The sequence below is a fragment of the Zeugodacus cucurbitae genome, chromosome 6 (genome assembly GCF_028554725.1).
Source record: "Zeugodacus cucurbitae isolate PBARC_wt_2022May chromosome 6, idZeuCucr1.2, whole genome shotgun sequence".
Classification (NCBI taxonomy): domain Eukaryota; kingdom Metazoa; phylum Arthropoda; class Insecta; order Diptera; family Tephritidae; genus Zeugodacus; species Zeugodacus cucurbitae.
The window spans coordinates 49,951,496-49,977,488 of NC_071671.1; the positions used below are offsets into that span (position 1 = coordinate 49,951,496).

The 25,993-nt window shown below is 31.1% G+C and overlaps 2 protein-coding genes across 8 annotated transcripts; both read right to left on the reverse strand.

Annotated features, from left to right (window-relative positions):
- Nucleotides 1-150: 150 nt before the first annotated feature.
- Aldh3b1_1 (aldehyde dehydrogenase, dimeric NADP-preferring) lies at nt 151-23,702 on the reverse strand. 6 transcript variants are annotated; one of them, XM_011192339.3, is made up of 13 exons: nt 23,256-23,696; nt 15,719-15,843; nt 15,597-15,653; nt 10,382-10,437; nt 10,124-10,182; nt 5,361-5,541; nt 5,082-5,303; nt 4,622-5,016; nt 4,366-4,563; nt 2,299-2,414; nt 1,270-1,405; nt 1,057-1,207; nt 151-353 (listed from the first exon to the last, which is right to left on the reverse strand). In XM_011192339.3, exons 2-13 carry the CDS (start codon nt 15,801-15,803, stop codon nt 333-335), a joined length of 1,677 nt encoding a protein of 558 aa, XP_011190641.2. In that variant the 5' UTR covers nt 15,804-15,843; nt 23,256-23,696; the 3' UTR covers nt 151-332. The 6 variants fall into 6 exon arrangements, with proteins under 6 accessions (XP_011190641.2, XP_054089638.1, XP_028899381.1 ...); XM_054233663.1 differs by lacking the exons at nt 151-353; nt 2,299-2,414 and adding exons at nt 552-832; nt 3,338-3,453 and having other exon boundaries at nt 23,256-23,702; XM_029043548.2 differs by lacking the exon at nt 151-353 and adding an exon at nt 552-778.
- Nucleotides 10,666-13,876, reverse strand: LOC128922597 (zinc finger protein 862-like). 2 transcript variants are annotated; one of them, XM_054233661.1, is made up of 3 exons: nt 13,455-13,855; nt 13,290-13,394; nt 10,666-13,230 (listed from the first exon to the last, which is right to left on the reverse strand). In XM_054233661.1, the coding sequence occupies exons 1-3, from the start codon at nt 13,553-13,555 to the stop codon at nt 11,373-11,375; spliced, it is 2,064 nt and encodes a 687-aa protein (XP_054089636.1). In that variant the 5' UTR covers nt 13,556-13,855; the 3' UTR covers nt 10,666-11,372. The 2 variants fall into 2 exon arrangements, with proteins under 2 accessions (XP_054089636.1, XP_054089637.1); XM_054233662.1 differs by having other exon boundaries at nt 13,157-13,394; nt 13,455-13,876.
- Nucleotides 23,703-25,993: the final 2,291 nt, after the last annotated feature.

Sequence of the window (25,993 nt, forward strand, 5' to 3'; positions counted from 1 at the left end):
CTTCAACACTACCGGCCATATTATATTTGAATTTTGTGATATTAAAATAAAATTCGTTCGTATTGTATTAATATCAAGTTTCCGTCATAATGTTCATACTTAGCCGATCACCATATTGTTGCAAATATCAAAGAAAAATACAGAGCGAAACATAAATTTACATTCAGTTTTATTACATTTAAAATAACTTTACATATTTAAATACATATATAATATTAAATAACATTTTTAGAAATACATATATTTAAGTCATCACCCTGCTTATATATTTCACGTTCAGCATTTATTGGTTATAGATAAATTTGTGTTTGTTTTGTGAAAGAATATTCCTATCATTTCTTATCGTAATCACTCTGCAAAAGGATAAGCATTTATAAAATCATATGTATAAAATACAATTTATTCAAATTTACGTTTAAAACAAATGTGTATACGTTTTATGTATGATGCACCGACAAATACTATTAAATAATTATCTTAAAGCGTGTTAGTTATTAACAACATTATTATCATTATTAATTGGGATTGTTTTTGAAAAAAATGCATTTATGTATGTACTTAAATATAAAGCAAGTTTTATTCAAACTAATAATTATTCATGAAAAATTACAACTACAAGTGCAAATAATATTGTTGAGCCGAAGAGCATTCAAAAAGTAATATCTATGTACATGTAACAAACACTGACACCACAACGATGAGTTGCTGATCGCCATAAGACATAAGTGTATACAATATAAACCCCTCAATGCTTGTGTGGTGGACGCGGTGACAATCACTATAACGATCAATAGACGTCAAACAAGCGATTTTAGCGTGAAAATAATTTTCCCTTTAATGTGTTGATAATTTTCATTTTTTTTTAAATTATTTCATATTCCATAAAGATGTGATGTGTATGAGCGTGTATGCAAATCATTTCATTAACCATACATTTTGTGATGTGTAGTGTTTTAGTGTTTCGCCAAAATGAAATAAATAAAATTGCAATTAGTACCACAATTAAATAAGTGAAATTTACAATTTAAACGTTTATTTGAGTATAACTGCTGTTACCTGCAAATAATGGGTGAAGAGCACGGTGAGACCAATACCCAAACCAACCGCCAATAGATGTGACAGATACAACTTGGGGAATGGGCGACGTTTGCGCAGCAGAAAACCTAATAACGACGATTTGCGATCTGAGTAAGGTGGATAACGACCACTGAAATGGAAAAAAAGTGTTACTGTAATTTTTAAAACAATTATAAACAAATGCAAACTTACGACGCCAGCAGTTCGCCTAACGGATGCAGATCCTTGCCAAGACAGGATTTCTTATGCGTGAATGTTTCAAAACCATATTTACCATGATAGCGTCCCATACCGCTGGATCCGACACCGCCAAATGGCAAAGTGTCAACTTTTATAGGAAACAAATTTTTATTAGAATGTTTAGAAATTTTGTTAGTTAAGAAAGAAGAAGCAATAGCATTCAAGTAAAATAAGCAAAGCTAAAAAAAAAATAATTTATTAAAATATTTAATATAAAACAAATCGTGACTAAGCAAAAGGAATTTATTAAGCAAGCAAATAAATTAATGAATTCAAATTTATAGTTAAAACGATTTAAAAAAATATTTTAGCATGCAAAATTTTGAAAAGGCTCGGTATTTTTTATATAATATTATATAATTTAAAATTTAAGAAAGCAAGTATACCATAATAATGTTTAAGTTTCTTTTAGCCAATCAAAATTAGAGCTTTAGTAAAAGAAAACGTAAAGCAGAAGAAAAGAATATGTATTTAGAAAATTTAAAAAGTACAGCTGGTAAAATATAATAAAGCATACTAAAAACTATGTGTTATAAACTAAATAAATATAATATTAAAATAGAAATATTCAATAATTCAATATTAAACATATTATTACTGTGTTATTCCTCTTCGGTTAATTTACCATGAAATAGTTAAATATTTCGACATTATTAGTAAAAGCATTAGTTCAAGTGTTAATAATTTATATATTCAAATAATTTTTTTAGTATTTTTTGAAAACTTTAAAGGAATTTAAAATTCCTTGACCAATTACGTTGGTTTTCAACAAATGTACGATCAAAAACAAATTTAGACATATTGCTGCAAGTGCAATTAGAAAATGTGCGAGATAAATTAAATTCAAAATTAAGTGCAAAAAACTGAAAATTGTGTGCAAATATTAAGCAGAAAAATTAAAAAAGTAACAAATTTTCATTTTAATGTGTAAACTCATAATTGACATAAATAGAATATGTGCACAGTGTTGCACGTAAATACCTCCACAGTGCATAATGGTCTCATTGCTGCAAAATCCGCCGCTGGTTGTGTTTTGTCTAAATTCTTTAACTACTTTCGAATTTTTGGAGAAAACGTAGACCACTAAAGGCTTCTCCCTATTTTACAAGAAGTCATATTTTTAGCGTTAAATACGGCATCAACAACAACAAAAGTATACATACAGAAAAGTTTAATTAAGTGAGTACATACAATCTGATTTGTTTGTGTACGGATGAGAATGCTAATGAAAAATTTCTATTAAACTGTTCGAAAATTGCAATGCACATAAGTAGATGTGTAGATTTATGAAGTAAATAAAATTATAGGACGTACACAAATAAGAGTAGTTTGTTTTTGATACAATTACTATTTGAATAAAAAATTAATAGAAATAAAATATAATTTTATTAAAGATTTTATATAATTCGTAGTGATTCAATATGTAAATTAATACTAAAAATTAGCTTTAAAAATTGATTTCTTTCAAAATTGCTGGAGGGATATCTAAAGCCAATTTTTATAGCATTACTAGCGCTCCAATAGAGACTTGGCAAACAAATTACATTTTTTTTTTCAAATACGTTCACTTAGATACTTAGTTTCACAAATTTAGTAGCACCAACTCCACTTTAGTTTATTTAGATTTTGTCATAACAATAATAATAATAATTTGTTGCTAAACACAAGCATACACGCCATTTCACCCAAGCACCAGATACATACATACATACATATAAACCTAGTTAAAACAGTACCGTATAATGACAGTAGGAATAGAAATATATATTTACAAAAGGTTTTGCATTATTTTAATTATAGCACATATTATAGAGTACACGCCAACACCACTTTGTCTTTGGAAATGCATTTAGCTGTACAAAATTAATAGGGAACAAATAAAAACGGGCAACTCAACAGTTGACATTGACTGATACACAATCAATGCCCGTGTGCGGGTAGAGACACAGTTAAGGGAGTCGTTTCGTAGCTTTTATTACGGTTTCTTGTTTCAGCTTTTCATATACAAGTCTTCGCTTACCAGCATAATGCATTATAGTGTCGTTCATACACATTCCGCCCGATTGGATGTCGCGTTTAAATAAATTTTGTACCTCAGCCTCCGCTGTGAATATATACGCGCAAAGTGGTGCTTCTCTGTGTACGTTTGAATGTCAATTTGTGTGTGATATGGTGTGTATTTTTTTTAATTTTTAATTTTTTTTTCGGACGTACACATATGTGGGTGGAGACAATTTTTTTTTTTTTGGACGATGCGGAAACAAATGAATATAATAAACAATTAATAAATGAAAATAAAATGAAAAATGTTACATTTAAGTAGAAATTCGGTTTTAACCAAATATAAATTTGAAATATCGCAAACCCAATCACATTATGGTTTCTTAATAGAGTCAGTTAGCAATTTTGCTCTCTACAATTTGTTAATTGACTTAATTAAAGGATTTTCTGAAACTTATAGCAGACAAACTATTTCAGTTTGATTTTTATAACAAAAAAAAAAAAAATTACGAGCAATTTTAATTTTTACAATTATACATTGCCTACAATTAGGCGTCTTGCGTTTCCCAAAGCAAAAAAAAATGTAAATAAATAGAATATAGTGGTTTCAAAATATTTTTATTTGTTTAATTAAGTTTTAAAAAATATGTTTATCTATTGATACAAAACAAAAATATTTAAATTTTAAATAAACTAAAAAACATAATAATTGGTACAGAATTACTTTAATTTTTTGATTATTAATTTTGAAATGTTGAATAAATTCGGAAGGAAATTGGTAATATACATAAATTCCATAATATTTTCTCAATTGAATATCAATATGCCGGCCATGATTATTGCCACTTTTAATGCCAAGCACTTAAAAATATCTTTCAAAGTAGATTGGGTGTGCGATAAGAATGCACAGTATACAGTACAGTACAAATGTCGAAGTTTAAGTGTAATCATAAAGCGATACACAAATCTTTGTGCTATTACACAACATCATTTATAAACATACTGAATTGTTTGGGCTTATCTTTTTGCCTGGAAATGTTTGCTTACCTGGAATTGATGAATTTGATTGCATCGTAGGCATTTTCCACTGTGAATATGGGCAAAAGTGGGCCGAAAATCTCCTCTTGCATAATAGGATCATCAGCTTTGATGTCGGTTAATATTGTGGGCTCAATAAAACGTTCCGAAGCATCATAATTACCACCAACGGCAACTTTGCCGCTTTTCATGAGACCGAGCAGGCGTCTGAAATTTCAATAATTTAGTATACCAAACAAAAAAAATTGGTAAGGGTAATATTTACTGGAAATTATTATGATTGATAATACGACTGAGATCTGGACTGCTCTTGATATCCTCGCCATACCACTCTTTGAGCACGTCCTTTGCTTCGGCAATGAATTTCTCTTGTATTTCCTTCGAGCACAGCACATAATCGGGCGCTATACACGTTTGACCGCAATTGATCAGTTTGCCCCAGAGTATGCGTTTTACAGCTGTACGCAGTTCAACGGATTTATCAATATAACAGGGACTTTTACCACCCAATTCGAGTGTTACCGGCGTTAGGTATTTATTGGCAGCAGCGTGTATAATTTTGCCAACTCTTGTGGAGCCTGTGTAGAAGATGTAATCGAAGCGTTGCTTGAGCAATTCAGCTGTTTCAGTTGGACCACCGCTCACAACTGGGTAACAGTCCTATTGGCATAATTTTCTTTTTAAATTAATATATAAAAACCAATATTTTTATTTCATAAACCTACATTATCCAAATATTTCGGCACCATTTCCGTAACGAATTTGGCGCAATTAGTGGATATTTCACTTGGTTTGATCACAACACAGTTACCAGCAGCTATGGCCGCAGCAACGGGCACAAGCAACAGTTGTAGTGGGTAATTCCAAGCGCCAATAACCAGGACCACACCATAGGGATCATTGAAAATTTGCACATCGTCCAGCAGATTCACCAATGATTTTTCTGGCTGTTAAGAAATTGCATATTACTACAAGAGAATAAATGGCTACTATGTAATACACACCGTTTCGGGTTTAACCCAATCTCCCAAATTGTATAAAATGTGTTTAATATCGTTTTTAAGAAACTCCGTTTCAACTACCAAACTTTCTTGCTTGGGTCGCCGCAAATCGGCATCTAGTGCGCTAATCATTTCATTTTCGTGCTCCTCATACATTTTCAAGAGGTTCTCCAATTGTTTTCGTCTGGAATTGAAAGAAGTTAAATAAAGTTAGCAAAAAAATAATATAAATAAGTGAAAAGTTTAAAAAAAATTCTAAAATAATACAAAATTAAAATAAATATATTTAAAAAATATATTTAATGGTGTAAAGTTCCTCTGTTCCCTATATAATCATTTATATTCTATTCGGACTCTTTCCAAATTCGATCTAAAAATAGAATGATGGCTCGATAAATTCTTTCGAAAATTGACTGTAAAAAATGGTCATAAATTTTAGAACGTTCCACAATTAATGTTTTTATTGGTTAACCAATAACCAAAATATATTCGGGTATCGAAAGCTTTTCCCAGACTCATTTTCATATAATGAACTGAGTAAACCCAGGTCATGCCTTTGTCCATAATTTTTGCTAAGAAATACTGAAAATCGTGTATTTTACGGTAGAAACCATTCCTGCAAGTGATTGCAAATGGAACTATACTGACCGGACTTCGGATGCGGCAGACTTTCGACAAGCACTGAACGTCATTCACAGAGGAGCCATTAATTGACTCCCTCCCCGTGAATGGCGTACTTGGAGATAAAACATCACTAATTGCAGACGCAGAGTTGGAGCTGCCTCGCGCAACTTCGTTCTGGATATTGTAGCCGTTTAAACTCCTATTTATCCAGACTGAACCCCGACATACCTAATAAATGTCCTGTATACAAAGTGTCCCAGCATGTTACTATTCACCTCTTTGCATGCCCCCTAAACCACACTCTTCTAATACACATTTCCAATTAGTTTAGGCTTACCGGCTCAGGTAACTTTGGGCAAACGACACAACAACAACATATGTAGATCTACGAGGTGGCTTTACTGACACCTATTATATTTCAACTAGCATTTTTTGGGGTGGAAACAAATAAAAAATAACAAACCTAAACGATTTTCAAATGCTAAAAATAGTGAAATAACCTTTAGACGACAACTCAAACTTTCCGCATTAAAATTATATTTTTAAACAATCGCTATAATTAACTAATTATCTACATTGCAATTTGAGCAGTACCTACTAATTTTTTTTTCGGGCTGAAACGAGTTTTTTTATACATACATACATACATACATATTTATATGAATTTATTTGAATTAAAAAAAAAAAAAGTTGTGCATAGTAAATTTTTGTGCTCCCGAAAATACCTTATTTTGAACTTGCATGCCCTCACACAATGTGTCATATGCACATATGTACATACATAAATACACATATACGGTAAGCATATGCAAGCGCGATTTTGGGCAATATAACTCATAGCTTGAAGATTAACAAAAGCAAAAGGAAATCAGCAGCGCATTTAAATGACGCGGCTGGAAAAAAATAAATAAGCAGTGTGAAATACATACATACATATGCACATGGAGACAACTATATGTATTTGCATTCTTAACAAAAAAAGTATGCATACATATGTATGTATGTATTTTATTTGAAAACGGTATCTGACAAGAGCCAAAACAGCAGTGTTAAACGGCAAATGGCAAGGTCAATGCTATGTTAATAATAATAGATAAAGAAAAAAACATACAATCAATTAACATATGCAAAAGAAACCGATGAATTTGTATGAGCACAGTTAGCATCTAACTGTATGTGCTGCATTATCCTATTTATTTATTTATTTATTTATAAGTAACCCCTACTCAACCTTTGTAATTTTGAACACTTTAAGAGCCATTGTATTTACTTCAAATGAGGCAGCAGGAGGTTAAAGAGCATATTTTTGAATCGATTTTAAATCTTAAAATGACAACACTTTTGAAAGCTCGTGTGTCTCGTGCTTATCACTAATATGTACAAATTTACATATGTATATTTACGCTTATCAGTAGTGTAAAACATTCTACATTCATTTACAGTTAGCATACATACATACATGTGTAAATGCATATATTTCCACACAATCATCTATCTATATTTATAAAGGAATAGTTGAACTCAGTCAATCCGACACAATAACTAATATTAATGATGATGCAGCATTATTAAACTAATCATTATCATATGACGCTTACCGTTCAGTTAATAAAAAAATATATATACATAAATCTATGCAGACATTTACTTACACATAAATATATTCTTCTATCTTGCAAGCATTAAAATGGTATATTAAAGTACTAACTAAATATATTTACACACACACATACATAAATAATCAATATATATAGTTATGGATGGTCAACTGTTCTTGCATTAATCGTTCGGTTTTTTTTTTCTGCAAGCATTTCTGAAAATCTTGAAAACATTAATTGCAAACCTTGAGCAAAAGAAGCGGCAGTAGAGAATAGATAACTACTACAACAACAAGAACAAAAAAAAAGCAGAAGACTGTATTTTATAATACTTCCGTTAGTTAGATTTTCAAATGCCATGCGAATTCTTTGACGCCTAACTTTTGGTTGACTGTTTTAATTATAAAAACGTTTCGAATAGAAGATTTCGACAAAATTTGATGAATGCCATACTAAAGCACACGTCATAATAACTAAAAATGCGATACTATAACCCAAATACATAATATATTTATGAGCATATAGTATGTGAGTAGGAATTCTTATATATGTACATATGTATATCTGTATGTAATATTTATTGTTATCTATGAATTAAGGCTGAAAGCGATAAGCATGAATGCACAAGCTAAGAGTATTTTATTACAGCTCTATGGAAATGTTTAAGAACATTCGTGTGAAAGTGCTTACTCCGGCTGAAATAACTTTGTAAATACAGCAAAGTACTTAAGTAAATAGCAAAGTACTGTAAAATAGTTACAATAATAACACTTAATTTTTTCCATTTTTTATTATCCTGACCTAGTGGCAATTAAATAAGCTTATTAAATTGTATAAAAACAAGTTTTTCTCCTTTCCTATTTATAGCAAAACTAATTTCAAAATGCATTTAAATGCAACTGTGAGTAATTACCGTTTAATAATAACGCTAATGGCGTCCATTAAACTGTATGCATTTCTTAAATATAAACATAGAAGACCTTCAATATAAAATATATCGAGGTATGCATGTATTTTTGTATTTGTAATTCAATTTAACAATTTAACAGCTGTTCTTCCTTACTATTATTTACAATTGTTATTAGCAATGTGAAACGATTGAGGAACTGCGACAACTGTGTCTGCAAAGTATTGATTTAAAAAACTTACTTTCCGGTTATTTCAGCAAATAGAAAGAAGCCACACAAATGTACACAAGCGGTTAAACTTCAATTTGTGGGATAATATTAACATAAATGCTAGTTATTGAAGGATAAACTCGGTCAAGTATAAACTGTGGCATTTTGTAAAATGCTGTAAACACCTTAATGCTGTCAGTGATAAAATATACACTTACACACATGTATGTATATTCATATTATCTTTGCATATGAATTTGCACAGTTTACTAAGCTACTTTTTTGCCAATGGGTTTTGCAGAATGCCGGTTAGTGTGCAAGTGCTCAAGTATTTACCAACTTACATATGTATATAAACTAGTATTATTATACAAAAAACACGTTGTAACGATTAAAAATATTGCAATACTAGTTTTGTAACTACTTTAAGGCAATTAATATGCTTGGAAACATATATTGTATACCTACATTGAATTCTGCAACCGATATGCACGAAAACAGACTTTGTACACTTTTAGTGGGTAATTGCAGGTAATTTATTTTTTTTTTATTTCATTTTTATCATGTACTTATATAGCGGAGTAACTGCATGCCGCATTACATACATTTATATATTCGCCAATTAAAAAATACATACAAATATACGTATGTATGGCAGTGTAATATACATTGTGATATTCAATTATATATGTCAGTTAATCATACAGATAGAGAAAATATTAAAAAATACTAGCTGTCATATAATAAACATACACACATCTATATAAGTGTTTATATGGAGTATTTAATGTGCATAACATTTGCTAGTAATATTATTCAACATTAACCTTGATTTGCTTAGTAAAAAAGTTGAACTATTTTACATTCTCTAACACATATTTAAATATTAGTGCGATTTCAAAAAGTCAAAAGTTATTTATTTTTTAAAAGCCTATGTATTCACATTTACATACAAACAGTTTGCATACAAAATTTAAATTCATAATTAATTCCATATAAATAAACGTTCTCAGAATGTTGTTATATTAAAGGAATACATCATTTAAGGACATTTGATACTTAATTAAAAAATTGTCATGCCGAAATATGTATTTAAAAACAAAATATTTGCGGTTTCAAAGCCCCTAGTACAAGTTTTTATCATATTTAATGCGATTTAAACACACTGTAGTATTTGTGTCTGACCGGGGTACTAATATAAAACATTATTTTTATTGTAATATTATACTCTCAACGTAACTCACAAAAAATGGGCCATATTTTGAACTCTGCCTTTTTTGTTTACTGTATTGGGCGTGACTCAGCTTTAACACTGCTTCATTTTTCACTGCTTAATGTCAAGCAATTATTGTACATAATCCATATATTTTATTTTTCACTTACACTAATGGCAAATCGTTAAAAGTAAATATTTCATACAACTCACCTGAAGTTGACATCCTTTGTTTTTCCACTGGTGAATGCAGTACGACATCTTTGTACGATCTGTGTTTAATTTGGTGTTTCCAGTTTTATATTTTTTTTTTATTTATCCATTGTTTAGATTTAGCCATTTTCACAAAGCGTTATGTAAATAAAATATAAATTGTGATTAAAACAAAACGTTGGTACGTGTGCATATGTATTCTTTAAAACACATTTGAATATTAACAAATAATTTATAAAATAACAATATTGCACTCACATCTTCAAAATTTGCCATTTTGTTGACCTGTTCGTTATCGGCAACGATTGCGTTATCTGCAAATAAAAGCAAAATAGCAGTATTTTTTTATGTTCTTCTTCTGTAGCAACAGAAAAACTTTCTTTGTCGTTTGACCACACTGTATTTAATAATTAAAATTAATTAAACTATTGTGTATACATGCAAATGTTCAATTTGTACACATTGAAGTTGACTACACTAACTCAATATATTCTTTACACTAAATAAGCACCTTTGTTTAGTTATGTATGTACACTCTAGTAACTTTCAATTAAATAATACTATTATTGAAAGTATGAAATTGAATTGTGAGGAATCGCCAGACCGCAAACGTATGTATATATGTAAACAGAAAAAACAATAGCAACGCACGCTGATGAAATGTTATAACAAATGCGAATGACCGTTCACACGATTTCTACTACCGCACACGAGAAGATTAAAAAAACAAATGCTAACCAGTGTTGCCACTGACAAAATATTTTATGTATCCAAAAGTGTAGCAAACCGAAACTTAATGTAGCCATACATTTTTTACACCTAAAAATTGTAAAAGACAGTTAGTTCATAGAATTTCTTTATTCATATAATTTTATTTAACTCAAAAAAATAACCACTTTGTGTTAACATTGTTTTTTATGTATTTAAAAATTATTATATTAAACTTAAAGGAACACATTTGGTGATAAATATTATAAATATATATATATATCGTTGTTATTATAAAAATAATAAAAAAAAAACAATTCTTGTGTTTAATTGACAAAGTTGTAAAAATAATGAAAATCTTTTTTTGCTGACCAAACAATATTTCTATTCGTTAGTTATTTACAGGTCATTATCGCATGTAAAGTACTTATTTCCAACTTCTTTCTAATGCTGGTTTTAATTAATTTAAGAGAAGAGAATGACAATAAATTAAATACAAAGCCACTGAGATCTGCAAATTTTACGTCGCCCACTCCATCTTTCATGGAAAATCTTTTTTTGCTGACCAAACAATATTTCTATTCGTTAGTTCTTTACAGGTCATTATCGCATGTAAAGTACTTACTTCCAACTTATTTCTAGTGCTGGTTTTAATTAATTTAAGAGAAGAGAATTTTCTCTCTGCCACTGCAGAACTGTGAGGCAATGACAATAAATTAAATACAAAGCCACTTAGATCTGGAAATTTTAAGTCGCCCAGTCCATCTTTCATGGAAGCGACTTTCTCCCAAAATAAGTCAATATCCAAATTACTATTTAAATTGTGATTACTTAATTTAAATAAAGTCCATTGGGTAATGATTTTATCACATTCACATTCAAATAAGTCTGCATATTCCAAAACTAAATCTAAAATATTATTGTCATTTGCTGACATCACCTCCTCAGGTGTTATTAATTTTAAAAGTTCTAAATCCTTCCTGGAGAAATCAAATCTTAATTTGATTTGATCTAAAAGCTCTATGTAAAATGCCAGAATGTTACCTTTCACTTCATTTATTTCATCAGCTGTTGCCTTTTTTTTTAATAGAACTTCTGCTTTTGTACCAATAAATATTTTTGGTAGTTCAATATGATTACAAGTGCTTTTATAGTTAATATTGACGTGAAGTTCTTTGTTCTTTGCAATAAAATTATTTAAAATTAACAAGAAATATGATTTCATACTCGAATAGAGATATGGAAGACGACTTTTTTCTGACTGAAACTCTTTGTTCAAATTGTTAATCAAAGGCAACGCATACGAAAGAAATAGGAAATAGGATTTTGTTTTATTATCTTCCATTTTTTCAGCCAATTGGTTTGATCGAATTGCATTGACTTCTAATTTTGCATAAATAAAAAAGAATTTTAAGGCGTCCCATTGCTCATTTATTCGGGAAACAACTCCCTCTAAAGACAGCCATCGTGTTTGACAAACACCTAATATTTTATGTGGTTTCACGGAGCAATACTCCTGAAATTCCTTAAAGTCATGAACTCGTTTAGGGCTATGCGAAAAGAAGCTATATATATTTCGACATAACCAATTGACATCTTCGGGTATTTTTTTAGTGGCATAACTCACACACAAATGCAAAGAATGGCAAGTACATTTCAAATAAAAAATATTTGTTTCTGACTCCAGTAACGCTTTTACGCCAGATAAATGGCCGGCCATGACACTTGCACCATCTGTTGCCATACCTATAATATTTTTTAGCGGAATATTGTTGTCTAACAAAAACTTTTTTACTGCTCCAAATACTGAAGCTGAATCACACTTTGGTAGCTCAATAAGTGCTAAAAATCGATCCTTTGCAATAAAGTTCACAACGTATCTCACGACCATTACCAGACATTTTTTAATTGAGATATCCGTGGTTTCGTCAATGATTATTGAAAACTTACAGTTCTTTAACGTTGAAACAAGCTCGGATGTTGTTTTGCTAGCAATTTCCTTGGTTATGTTTGTTGCTTTAGTTCTGGCAATTTGCAAACGTTTGGCCACTTCAGAGTCCGGGCAACATTCAGCTAACAGAGCAGGTAAAACATCCATTAATAAAAACGGCAAGTTGTGCGTTATAAGAAACATGACGAGTGTAAATTCTGCATATTGAACCTTTTTGCTCATCTGCTCTTTTTCGGTATCCAAAAATGTCTCCATCGATAATTGACTCTTTTTGGTTTCCATATTTTGTACATGAGAAGAACAACTGGCGTGTCTGTTAAGATGTGACAATATATTTAAAGAGTTCTTGTTGCACGCTTTGCAAAAAGCGAGACCATTTTTGTTTTCCAGCCACGGGAACTTTTTCAGCCACTCAGTTCTGAACTTTCTCGTTCTTTTGCTCTTTTTACTAAATAAACAAAACATTTTTAATAAAATTCTGGAAATGGCAAAATTCTAAACACATACGGCTCATTGTTATTTCCTTGGTCTTCTTCTTCAGTAATGTCTTCTTCAGTAAAGTTTTCTTCATTTTCCTTTTGTTTATCAATCCGTGACTTTTTTACTATAAATCTGAAATATAACATTTTTAATTATTCCTTCTTATAATTATTAACATTAAAATTAGCTTACCTATCCATCATCAATGTATCAGCAGCCAACAAACACTCAAAGCAAACTTCATCAAGCCACCATTTGCATGTAAATACTTTGTCACAGGGTTGGCAAACCATCGACGGCACTATCGATACTATCGATGGTTGCTCGTCACTAAAACTATCACCATCGATGGTTTGCCAACCCTACTTTTACATTTGTGACATTTACACCTACCATGCATATATATACAATGCAATTAAGGTATGATCACAATGTAATTGTCATATTTTCTTGTGGCATTGAGTAGTATGATGCGATAATTTAACAAAGAAGAAAAAAAAATTAAGTCAATTTGAAAATTTTAAGAAATAGTAGCCATTTAATAAGCAGTGTAGCTTTGTAGCCTTATATTTTAAATGTAGCCAAATGGCTACAAATGTAGCCACTATGGCAACACTGATGCTAACTAGTCCAATTGGAAAAACAGCTCCACTACTGCTACTCGTTGAACGTGTAAACAGCTGTGCTGTGCGCACAGTGTTGCCGTATGGCGAATGAGCAAAAGCGAAAATACAAAATTGTTTAGCTGAAAAGCTCTGCTATAAATTCCTCAAGCTCTCTTAAGCGAGTAGTGGATTTTTTAGCCCGCCATTTGTGTGTTTTTATTTTTATATGTGTATGTGTGTTTTTTGTGCGCATTTGAGTGAATTTTGTTTAGCAGTTAGATGATGATTAGTTTAAATCAACAATTAAATCGATAAATATTTATACACTAAATTTAATGGACAGTCAGATAATAATAAGATAAACAGTGCTTCTATTACAACAAAGTATTTACTGTTATTAGGTACGGGTATTCTAAATTTATAACAATGAAGTCGTAGCAAATTTCATAAAATGGTGGTTATGGGGATTAGCTGCGCGATTAATGTAACGGTGAGTTTTAATAACTACAATTAGAAATAATTAATAAACAAGCAAGAAATTGTAGGTCCTACAAGCAAACACATATTCAAATAGTAAAAGCGTGAAGGTCATGAAATGGCAGTCATATTACAACAACAATCACTATGAATTTTTGTAATAACATCTTTAGATCTAATGATTGTTTGCGAATACAGCCGTTTAGTACTTTATGTATATACATATATATTCAATTATAATTGAATCTGATTAGAAATCCAATATGTATTTTCATACAAATACGACAGTGGTGAAGGTCGTCTCGTTTTTGTTGTAATAATGATTGTGGCTGGCAAGTAACTTTTGCTTTTGGATAGAATAAGGATCATATAGATCGTTTGAGGTCGGGTTAAGGACATTTTATCTCTTTGTATACATATGAAACCTTAGGTCCATCATATATAAATATGGGGTATACTTATACATGCATATGTATTTATAATAAAATATATAATTTGAGTGTAATTAAGTTATATAAAGTAATTAAAAAATTTTGTGTTTGTTTTTTAGGGCATAATTATTGGCATCTCTCGGCTGTGAGCACAGCATGAATTCAGGTGAGTTTTTGCACTTATTATTTGTTAAGTTACCCGATATATATTGACATAGGTATGTGTGTATGTACATTTAAAATTTAAAATATACATATATCCCCTAATCGTATTATACTATACCACGCGTTGTCAATATTGATTATATTACCGTATATGTATAGTATTTTAAAGATTACGTAATAAATTTGCAAGTCATGCATTATAATTTGTGAGAGTTATAATTATGCCAATCAAAGTGCAAGTTCATAAATAATGCAATATACATAGATATAATTTTCTATTTATAGTAGATTGGACGATAAGTGATGTGAGTAATTATAAGTAGCAAAGCAATTATTTTTATTAAAAATAAATACTATAAAAGGTTAATTGTCACTGAAAATCATTAATATCGGACTAATTATATTAAATATATAAATAACCAATAAGTTCTACGTTTGAAGCATAATGAAAAAATAGAATTGAATACTCAAAGATATTTCAATAATCTTAAACTGAGATCTTTTATCTTATATATTATAAAAGAGACTATATCGGAGCAAAATCTATTTTTTAGTGTAATTGGTTAGTCTTTTTGAATACTACCGATATATGGATTGTGATTAAATTACAGTTTTTCTGTCGTATTTAATGAATATTTTATTTGCTCAATACTCACCAATTTCAATAATTGCGGCGCCATCATTTTTGTTGTTATTATGACTATTTCCAGATCCTGTAAAATATATAAATTTGTTTAATATATTGGTTCAAAGTATAAAGTAAATTATCATATTTTACCATTATTATTATTATTTGGTATCACTATTGTTGTGGACGGCACAAACAGCTTCTCAGAGCTATCTATATCGACAGCCGCACTCATTTTAGATTCGAAGCTAAGTATATAGTACCGTTAGTTGATTCTGAAAAATAAAAATAAATAAGTGCTTTGCTTAATTTATTATTTATATGTAATAGCAATAAGACATGAAAAAAACTCTAATTTTTGCATATTTAAAGTTATCAGTTGCTGATAAAGCCATAAATATTTATTTGTGTCATTTAACTATGAAGATTAGCATAACATAGCGACAACCAGTGAAATTGCGAGTATTTCAAGTGTTTCAGTTTTTTAGTGGACTAATGTGGACTATTCGTATAAATATAATATATTGACTAATCATTTAGAAAATTTAAAATTTAAGAAGTATAATAATAAAAAATTTTGATAACTCTAAAGAATGATACAGTTATTGTTGTTGTTTTAGTGGACCGAAACAAATCTACACAGATGAATATTCAAATTGTGTTTAGTGAAAGCGAACCATAAGTGCTCAAACCCCCGAATATTAGGATCTCAGTGTTTATTACTGACTTTTTACGGAAAATATCGGTCAATCTCTGTGGTTTCTTAATGAAATTTAGATAGCTATATTGTCCAATAATTTTTATTAATTTTAATAATAGCAAGTACAAATGGTCCCAGGGATCTATTGTGGCAAATTATTGTATAAATTCGACGTATAGTTGCAGAAAAAACGAACCCACTTGGCGAAGTAGAAAGAGTTTTCCCAACTATGAAAACGCTCCGGCTCACGCCTCTTCTATCGCCACGGACAAATACATAGGTAAAATTACTCAACAAACTGTTGTTCCATCCACAGATACATATCTACAGAATTAGCTTCAAGTGATTTTTTTTGGTTTGTGCTGTTGATGTAAACCTACAACCAACAGACTAAAGAGTCGAGTTGCCACTTCAAAATCTTTTAAAAATCATTTTGTGGGTGTGCTGACCGTCCAAATTCTCCTAGTTACACAAACTTTCTTAGGAAGACAAATTTCATCAGATGTCTAAAATTTTGTTCAGACAGACGGTCATCCGGATTTCAAAACGTCTAGGCATCCTGGTCGTTTTGATATTTCTATATGTACCTCGAGTTTCGTCTACTTGGGAACCGGCATTAACAACACCAACAATGTCGAAATCCAACGCAGAATCACACTTGCCAACAGGTGCTACTTTGGACTGAGTAGGCAATTGAAAAGTAAAGTCCTCTCTCGATGTACCAAAATCAAACTCTATAAGTCGCTTATTATTCCCGTCCTGATGTATGGCGCTGAAGCTTGGACGATGACAACATTCGCTGAGACTCCTGGGATTTTCGAGAGAAAGGTTCTGCGCAAGATTTATGGTCCTCTTAATATTGGCAACGGCGAATACCGCAGAGGATGGAACGATGAGCTGTACGATTTATACGACGACATTGACATAGTTCAGCGAATAAAAAGACAGCGGCTACGCTGGCTTGGTGATGTTGTACGAATGGATGAAAACCATCCAACCGCGGAAGAGGACGACCTCCACTCCGATGGAAAGATCAAGTGGAAATGACCTTGTTGTTTTTACAGTTGGCGCCAAAAAGCAAAAAGGAGGAATGAGTGACGCGCTCTGGTGGATTCGGTTATAATCGCTTAAAGCGGTTCCTACGCCAAATATATATATATATATATATATATATATATATATCGACCTGGAAAAACTATAAATCGTGCAAACAACCGTTAGGTGAACACAAATATTTTTCTCTGTGAAATAAATTGGTTTCTAACCCTCGTTTGCTTGGATAAAATTAAATCGCCCACAACAAATAAGAAGAGAAGCCACTAGGACTATACAATATGTTAATTTACATTTGTATTTATATAAATTTATGAAAAAAAATTCTGGAATTTAATTAATACTGTTAAACTTTTAATTATAAAACAGTATCTGCGCAAAATTGACGTGTCGCATTAATATTAATTTTATGTGCGAATGATTTTTGCAGTGCAGGTGAGCTTCAGCCTCACATGTGTCGTTGCATGTGCTTAGCAATACATAATTTTGTATTAACAAAGGCACTGATGACGCTTTAAATACAATATTCGCACGACCAAATGGCATACGCAAACATCCGCAAAACTTTTTACAAAAGGAATATTTAAATTTTATTTAAAAATTATAAATATTTCATAAGAGAAATATTTAAATAAAAAATAAATTAAATTAGAACTCCTTACAAAGGGAATATTTAATTTTTTTTAATTGTAAATATTAAAATAAATGCATTCATGAGCTTATATATATGTATTTGGACTTTTCAATTGTTTTGTTTAAATAATTGAGTGAGATACCACATTTTACAGCCCTTCAAAGAAGAAATAAATGTTAAGCACATTTGCTTACTTTGACAGCTGACCATATTTTAATTTGAATTTTCATTTTAGAAATATTTATTACAAAAATATTATATACATATGTATATGTATACTTCTATTTACTATTGCTCTGCCAAGATTATGCTCTTTGCGTATTTATAACTAGCGCCTATAAATATGCTACGTATCTGATAAAGAGTTCTTATGAACCGTTAAAATATATTTGCAGAAGTATGCGTACGTTTCAAACTTTCATTAAGCCATTTGTATTATTGTAGAATTTCCAGTAAAGCCTGTGTTTATGTGTGTTCTTTTATAATTGTACCTCTCTGTACCACCTTTATAATGAAATTTAAGATTTCTGGAGGTTTTTTCCTTACTGAATTAAAACATTTTTAGTAGTTTTCAACATTATCTTTATGTGGCAGGTGGGCTTAGTTATAATCCGATTTCCTTCATTTTTAGACTGTATAAGGTAGTCTAGAAAGTTTCATTGATATAGCTTTAGTAGTTTACGAGATATGTACAAAAAACTTAGTTGGGAGCGGAGCCACGCCCACTTCCACAAAATTCATAGTGCGATCCTTACTCATACCAAATCTTACTTCCATAGCACAATTTAGCTTAGCTCTTTACATGTTTTCGGTTATTGCCATTTTGTGGGCGTGATAGTGATCCGATTACGCCCATCTTCGAAATTAACATTTTTAAGGTGCCAAGAAATACGTCTACCAAGTTTCATCAATATATCTCAATTTTTACTCAAGTTACAACTTGCACGGACGGGTAGATAGACATCCTGATTTGAACTTTACTCATCACGTTTAGTTTTAGAACTTACATGTTATACTCTGAAAATTCATTTATTTCTTTTTATTAAAATAACACGCAATTCGTCCATTATAAAAAAAAATGATTATAAATAGTAAATGGATGCTGGGGTAATTCCTTGATCGATTTCAACTATATTGCCATCAAACTTCATAATTTATATATGATATATAATATGATGTATAGTCTAGCGGAAGTTTGAAATTCCATATATGAGGTAAAGAGGTTTCCAAAGGGACGCTACAAATCGATAGATAGGGATAGCAAACAACGCCATATTTTTCCCGCTCTTTTGACATTTCTCTTCAGTAATGTTTGCCATTTCACCATGGAAAGATACAACAAATTAAAATTTACTACCGAAATTCGGAGTCAGTGACCTCAACTTTAAGAGCGCTACGTTCAATTTATGGTTATATGGACGATTATGACGTCCTGTCAGATCAACAATTGAGCGTCTAGTGGAAAAATTTGAATCCACAGGCACAGTGCAACATGTTCCCGTGCTAGTGAGACAAAAAAGTGTCCGTAGTGTCGAGAATATTTCTGCCGCTAGCGTATAAATTGGGGAAGACCAAAATCAGTCTCTCACCCCTCGTTCTCAAGCGTTGGGCATCTCTGTGTCGTCCTTGTGGCGAATTTTGCGAAAAGATTTTGGCCAACATCCTTACAAGATCAAAGTGACGCAAGAACTGAGGCCTGAGCTGAGCAAAAACTTTTCTAGCTCTCTTATTGAAGAAACCTTTATATGGAGGCTACAGGAAGTTATGACCCGATTCACATGGATTTCCTTTGAATTTCTCTAGAATATCTGAGAGATTTACCGATATTTTCGGTTAAAAATTAATAACAAGCAATGAGGTCTTCAATTTCGCAATCCGAGGCCGTAAAAAGTAATTGTCTGATTTCTACATTTTTTCAATGAGTGCTGCCACACCTTCAGTATTTGTACAAAGTTTTATTGCGATATTTGCATTGTTTCTTGTTGTAGTATATATTTCAAAGTGAATCAGATTGAGTTTAAAATTGTGTTATATGGAAAGTAAGCGTGGTTGTACCATCTTTCTCATAAAATGTAGTGTTTCTGACATTTTTCGTGTATCAGTTAACGCACATTTAATAACAAAAAAAAAAATATATTTTTTTAAGTTGTTGATCAAAGTTATTATCACCAATTTTTTTTATATATTTCAATATTTTTTTTAGGGTTTATAAATACCGACTGTGAATCTATTTCAATTTAGTTTACTATACTATAAAATTATAATATTCTCATTCCAATTAGTTTAAAAATTTTATACACCTGTTGTTTTAAAAAGCAATAAGCTCACTTAATGATTCATAAACTATTGTTTTGCTTACATTTTCACCTTCATTCCTGAGCATATACGATAGAATCTATTGTTTAGCAAACAAATCTTGTTGTAAACATTTTAAGTCGATGCAACAACACACACAAATATATGTATATCTAAGTATATAAGATCTCAAAGTTAGCAAAACACTTACGATTTGATGTGCGCACACACACAATAGACGCCTGGGTCAAGTGTAAATCTACAAATATTTATGTACACTCAAAGTACAGGCGCTTTTTCAAAACCAGCTTGCGTGAAGTCAAAGTGCCAACTAAATTGAAATGAAAGCTTCTTTATTTTCGAGCAAATAACACAATCACTATTAACTAGGCTGAACACCTCGATTTATAGGCGCTGTAAAGAACACAAGGGTCTCACACAATTAACAAAACACAATTGGTACCACAATCCTTGCAGAAATGCCATCTACAGTAACAGCGCATTTCATGTACGTATGTGTGTATATGTGTATTTATAAACACTTGTTTTGTATTCAATGTTTATTAATATTTTACAGCGCGCCACCACCGGCAGGTTCACAAAGGTCGCTCGCAGTTCTACATATATTTATTTGCATACTTGCACTTTCAAACGTTGCGTGTATGTGAAAAGAAAATGATTAAAATACCCGCCTGCAGTTAATGCATGCTAATTTAAATAGTAATACATATATAAATATACTTACAGACTTTGACGGTCTGTGTATATTTTAAGGTCTCCCCTCCCAGTCTTAACAAATGCATTTTTTTGTTTACACAACTATTCTAGTATGTCCACTTGCGTTAGGAACGTGTAAATAAATTTCTTTGAGTTTTGAATGACGCAGATTTCTATAAAATTTTATGAAGACGTAGTAGATATCACGCATTTTATAAATACACTTAATTAACCTTTTCAATGTAATATTGGCCAGGATTTCCGCATAAAGAATTTAAAAAATATATTATGCGGCATCAAGCATACATACATATATATGTATGTTCGCATAAAGTTTACTGAAGATCTGCTCATGTATTATATTAGAAAATATATTCGATAGGTCTCAGACTATTTGAACTACCTATATACCGAATATGGGAAGCTCGGAAACTATGGTTGACTTTATACAGTAAATATCGGTAAATTTGCAAGAAGTTTAATAAAATGAAGTCGGCATCTTTTTTCGATAATATTGTGTTCTGTTGTATGAAATCAGTTTAGATCGCCCCAGAACTCCTTATATCAAATATTATGATTTTTGAACTTACTGCTCTTTTTCTGTACTATTGCCGGCATTGATTAATGTCTGAACTATTTTAGTGTCATTAAATAAATATATTATCATAGAAATAAAGTGTTTTAATGAAAACAAATGTTAATATAATTGATTCATACGAATCCCCTAACCGCTATATAATGATTACAACATTTTCTTCGAATAACGAATATTTCATTCATATGAAACACTTATTATTATTATCATGTTTAACAAATTTTCACTCTATTTATTATTAATTATAAAATGTTCGGTTACACATAAATATTTCATTTATAGATTTTTTTCACAGATTAAACTTTGATTTATAGTAAAACAATGAATGAGTGCAGTCATAACGTCCAGCTTAGACTATAAACTTAACTCTCTCTAACTCTAAGATTTTGAAACATCAATGACGGCCATTCACCTAATAATAGAACTTAAAAGGCTGCTAATGGATTAAATTAGATCCATTTTATCAGAATCGAAATTGACATTCAATATTTTTAATTTAATTTTTTGCTTTTGTTTGATTGCACATAGTATTTAAATCCATAATGAAAACGTTTTATACACGAGGAATGAAGAGCTTGTATACATACATACGTATATACATATATATGTATATACATTCTTAACATACTATTTTTTAATAACAGTATATACGAAATGTATTCAAGATATAACGGGAATTTTCTTTTTATTTTTTAAAAAATATTTATTTATTCGTAAAAATTAATGTTGTCGGCTTCAAATTATGATATTATGCATTTATCTATATTTTATGTATATATATGTGTATATCAGAGCATCTTCCAATAGTCCGAAACACTTCTCAAATTCCGCTTCTTTGGATAGCCTTTGGCTCTTTCAGCAATTTCTCGATTGCTTTTAAAATGAAGGCCCTTTAAGGTTCTCTTTATTTCACGAAATTGAAAAACGTCACACTGAGTGATGTCTGACGAATATGCATGCTGGACATCGTTACAATATTGTTTTAATTCAAGAATTCACGAACAAGCAACGAAGTCATTTTATAGTTATAATTTTAGTTCGAATTTTGTCTTCAAGTTTACGATAACTCCCATTTTGAAGACAGTATCAAAACACTAATTAATTATAGGCTCTCCAAAGCACTTTCAATATTTTAAATGAAAAGTCAATGTTACTAATATCATGTTTACATCTTAACCGAACAAGGAATCACTAGTAGCATTATCCGCACAAAGCACTAAAACTCATAAGCCTCCTTTAACTAACACTTCTTCAGTAGCATTATCCCCACAAAGCACTAAAACTCATAAGCCTCCTTGAACTACTAAAGTATGATTTTGATCAATTTTTTTCCTTTCTAAAATTCACTCACGTGACTGCACTTTTAAAACATATTTCTATAACTTCATAAAAAATGTTCACAATAATGTCACATAGCAACAGGCAAGTAGTTTCTTCACTTCACTTTGGCGGTAAATGATACGTCAGGTATTTTCACATTATTATGAATCTAAATAGCAACTCCAGTAAGCGCTAAAATTCAAAATCTTCAATACACTTTGTTATAAAATTCACGACCGCATACTCCTTAGTATATACCTATGTATCTATCTGAGACATATTTGTATTTAATTTTTATTAATAATATTATTAATAATTCTACTTTTGGTTAAATATAATATTAATTTGAACGCGTAATAATTTGCATACATACACCAAAATAAATAAAAAAATCAAATATAACGTGTTCTACGTTTTCTCGCACTTCCTTTATTTTACTGTCGTAATCCTTTACTGCTTTCAATTATGTTACACTTTGTATATATTTTGACACACGTCTTTGCGTTTACAGCGCTGCTCTAGTTTGTTTATTTACATACGCCGAATTCGATTCGATTGTATTTATTACGAGTTGCTGTTTTTTTCATTCGTTCAACTTTGCAAAGTTTCGACTTTTTTTCACTTTCAAATTCAAATAACCACGCGCAAATATACAATAGATAGGCCTAAACGTACGTTAGACAAATTGCCAAATATTTATAGCAGATGAGCTTTACTTTGTGGCGCTGCGCTAAAATGAGCAGCTCGTGTGCACCGATAACTGAAATCCAAACCTCACTGACAGCTTATTGTTTCATGAACAGGTGATAGAGTACGAGTGCGCAGCGTAGTGTGTATATGGGACGGACGGCAAATGTTGAATGTAAAGGCGAGCAACGAGTATTGAAACTGCGAGCAGCAGCAGGCTACAATAGAATAAAAGCAATAACAACAATTTTAGATAATAGCAAAACAAAGCTCAAAACGCCGGCTAGCGCGTCGACAGCAACGCTATACATAAATATAAAGTAACAACAACAAATATAAATAAATTAAAATGTGCGTTGTTCCATAGGTTTTACTAATGCTGCCATAAACGCTTGCTGCTTGCCCATATGAGCATTAGTAAAATACTAATACTAGATGCAGAATGCGTACGACATTGGTAACGTTACACCTGCGCACCGCACCAACGCCGCTTAGTCAACACTTGGCTGCGACTTTACTTGCAATTAATAAACAAGTCGCTGCTATCGCTGGGTCTGCCTCAGCGTTGGTTACTTCGGCACATTGGTGCCCTCGCGTTAGGGACACTTCTTGAAAACTTAAAAACTGCAGCAACACGTTCGTTGCGCCGGCGAGTGCGTGCATAAACAAGCAATTCATTACATTATATTCGTAAGTTGTCACTCAATTTATCAATCCATCAATGTATTCTGCAAAATTGTGGCTTTTACTGCATGTTCATATGCAAATGTATTGTTTGTATGTATGCAAATTATTTGAAGCAGCTGTCACTGTGGCTGACCTCCAGGCCAATATGGGGTTTTATTGTTATTTCAACTTTTTTTTGTTATGGTTATAAATCCATTACGTATTTTCTATGAAATACTCATACCTGCAGTAATATATTGATTTCTTGGCAGTTCGTGTCATTCATATATTAGTTTGTATGTAAGTATGTGTGTACTAGCATATTTTGAGCGGAAAACGTCTTTACTAACTTCAACTAAGCTAAAGTCTTGATTGCACACCTTCTCTGCTTTATTTACATGCGAGTACATACAATTGACGCGAACAATGTGCGTTTGCACACCTCTGGTGCTTGAGACAGCACACTGTCGATTAATTAAAATTCTGTTTATGAAAGGAGCACAATACAGGGCATACCATGTCCATTGCTCTAAGGTATGTATTTCACATCTATTATATATTTTGTATTTAAATGTCGCTGAACGTAAGTAGTCTATGTAATTTTGGTTAATACAACTCTGGGTCAAGGTGAATTCCAAATTGTCGTTTTCCTGTGAAATTAATGGATTTCAGAGAAAAAATTAATATTTTCGTCTGTGTTTGATAATATCCTGTATTCAGTATTCTTATAAACTTTTATTTACACTATTTTATTAAAAGTTAAATTATATGTGGATATGTGGAATGATCTATCGAATTGGTACCACTAAATGCTTTTGGATGAATGCCGTATAATGAAGTTGATGATATTAAAGGAAAGTGTTGGACATGTTCATAAATATTTGGGTATGTGAAAGCTCTGTGGAATATGGAAGCTTAATTCAAAAGATGATATAAGATTGTAAGAAATTGGATTCGAATTGATAACGCTTGTTATTTATATATCTATATCAGGCTGCCATTGATTTTTTCTGTTCTCAGACCTCGAGAGAAGGGAAAAGAATTGCCGAAATTACATGAAGTTTAGCCGAATAAGATAAAGAATGTGCTCAGAAAAAAATATTTTACCTTCAACTTCATTTAGTAAAGCATCAAGGTTAGCAGTTTTGTTTTTTTGGCATTGAGTTGATTCGTTCTTTGGCATTAATTCGAATCTAAAACATATTAAAAATCAATTATGGGAGTATATATTTGCACCCTATAAGAAAGCAAGTACAGTACAACCGCAATTATTAACACAAAAATGTCAATTAATGTATTTAAGTGTAACTATAATGTGTTTGCTAGGGATTATGATATTTCCCTCTTAGCTATATTTCATGAATTTTACAAGCCCTTATCTAATTGTTTTATGTATGTGGCTAAAATCAGCTGGTAATAAATTGAATACTTTTAAGACATATTTCATTGAAGTTTTCAGCCATGTGAGGCACTTCGAACTCAACGATTATCTTTTGCAAAATATTTTTCGAAACATCTTATACTCTCAAAGCTGCTTACGTTGTACTTGGTAATAAATATTGACCGCTTTTTATGAATCTACAATGTCGTTGCGGTCTTCCCAAATCCAAGAATTCAGAAATCGTTTTTTTTTTACAATTTTTAGAGTTAGATATAGAAGTTCTCGAGTATTTTAATAGGTCTTGTAAGTTGTCGACTATACACTTACAAGCTTGACTGACAATTTAGCGTGTATTATTTAACAAGGTTTTACTGTAC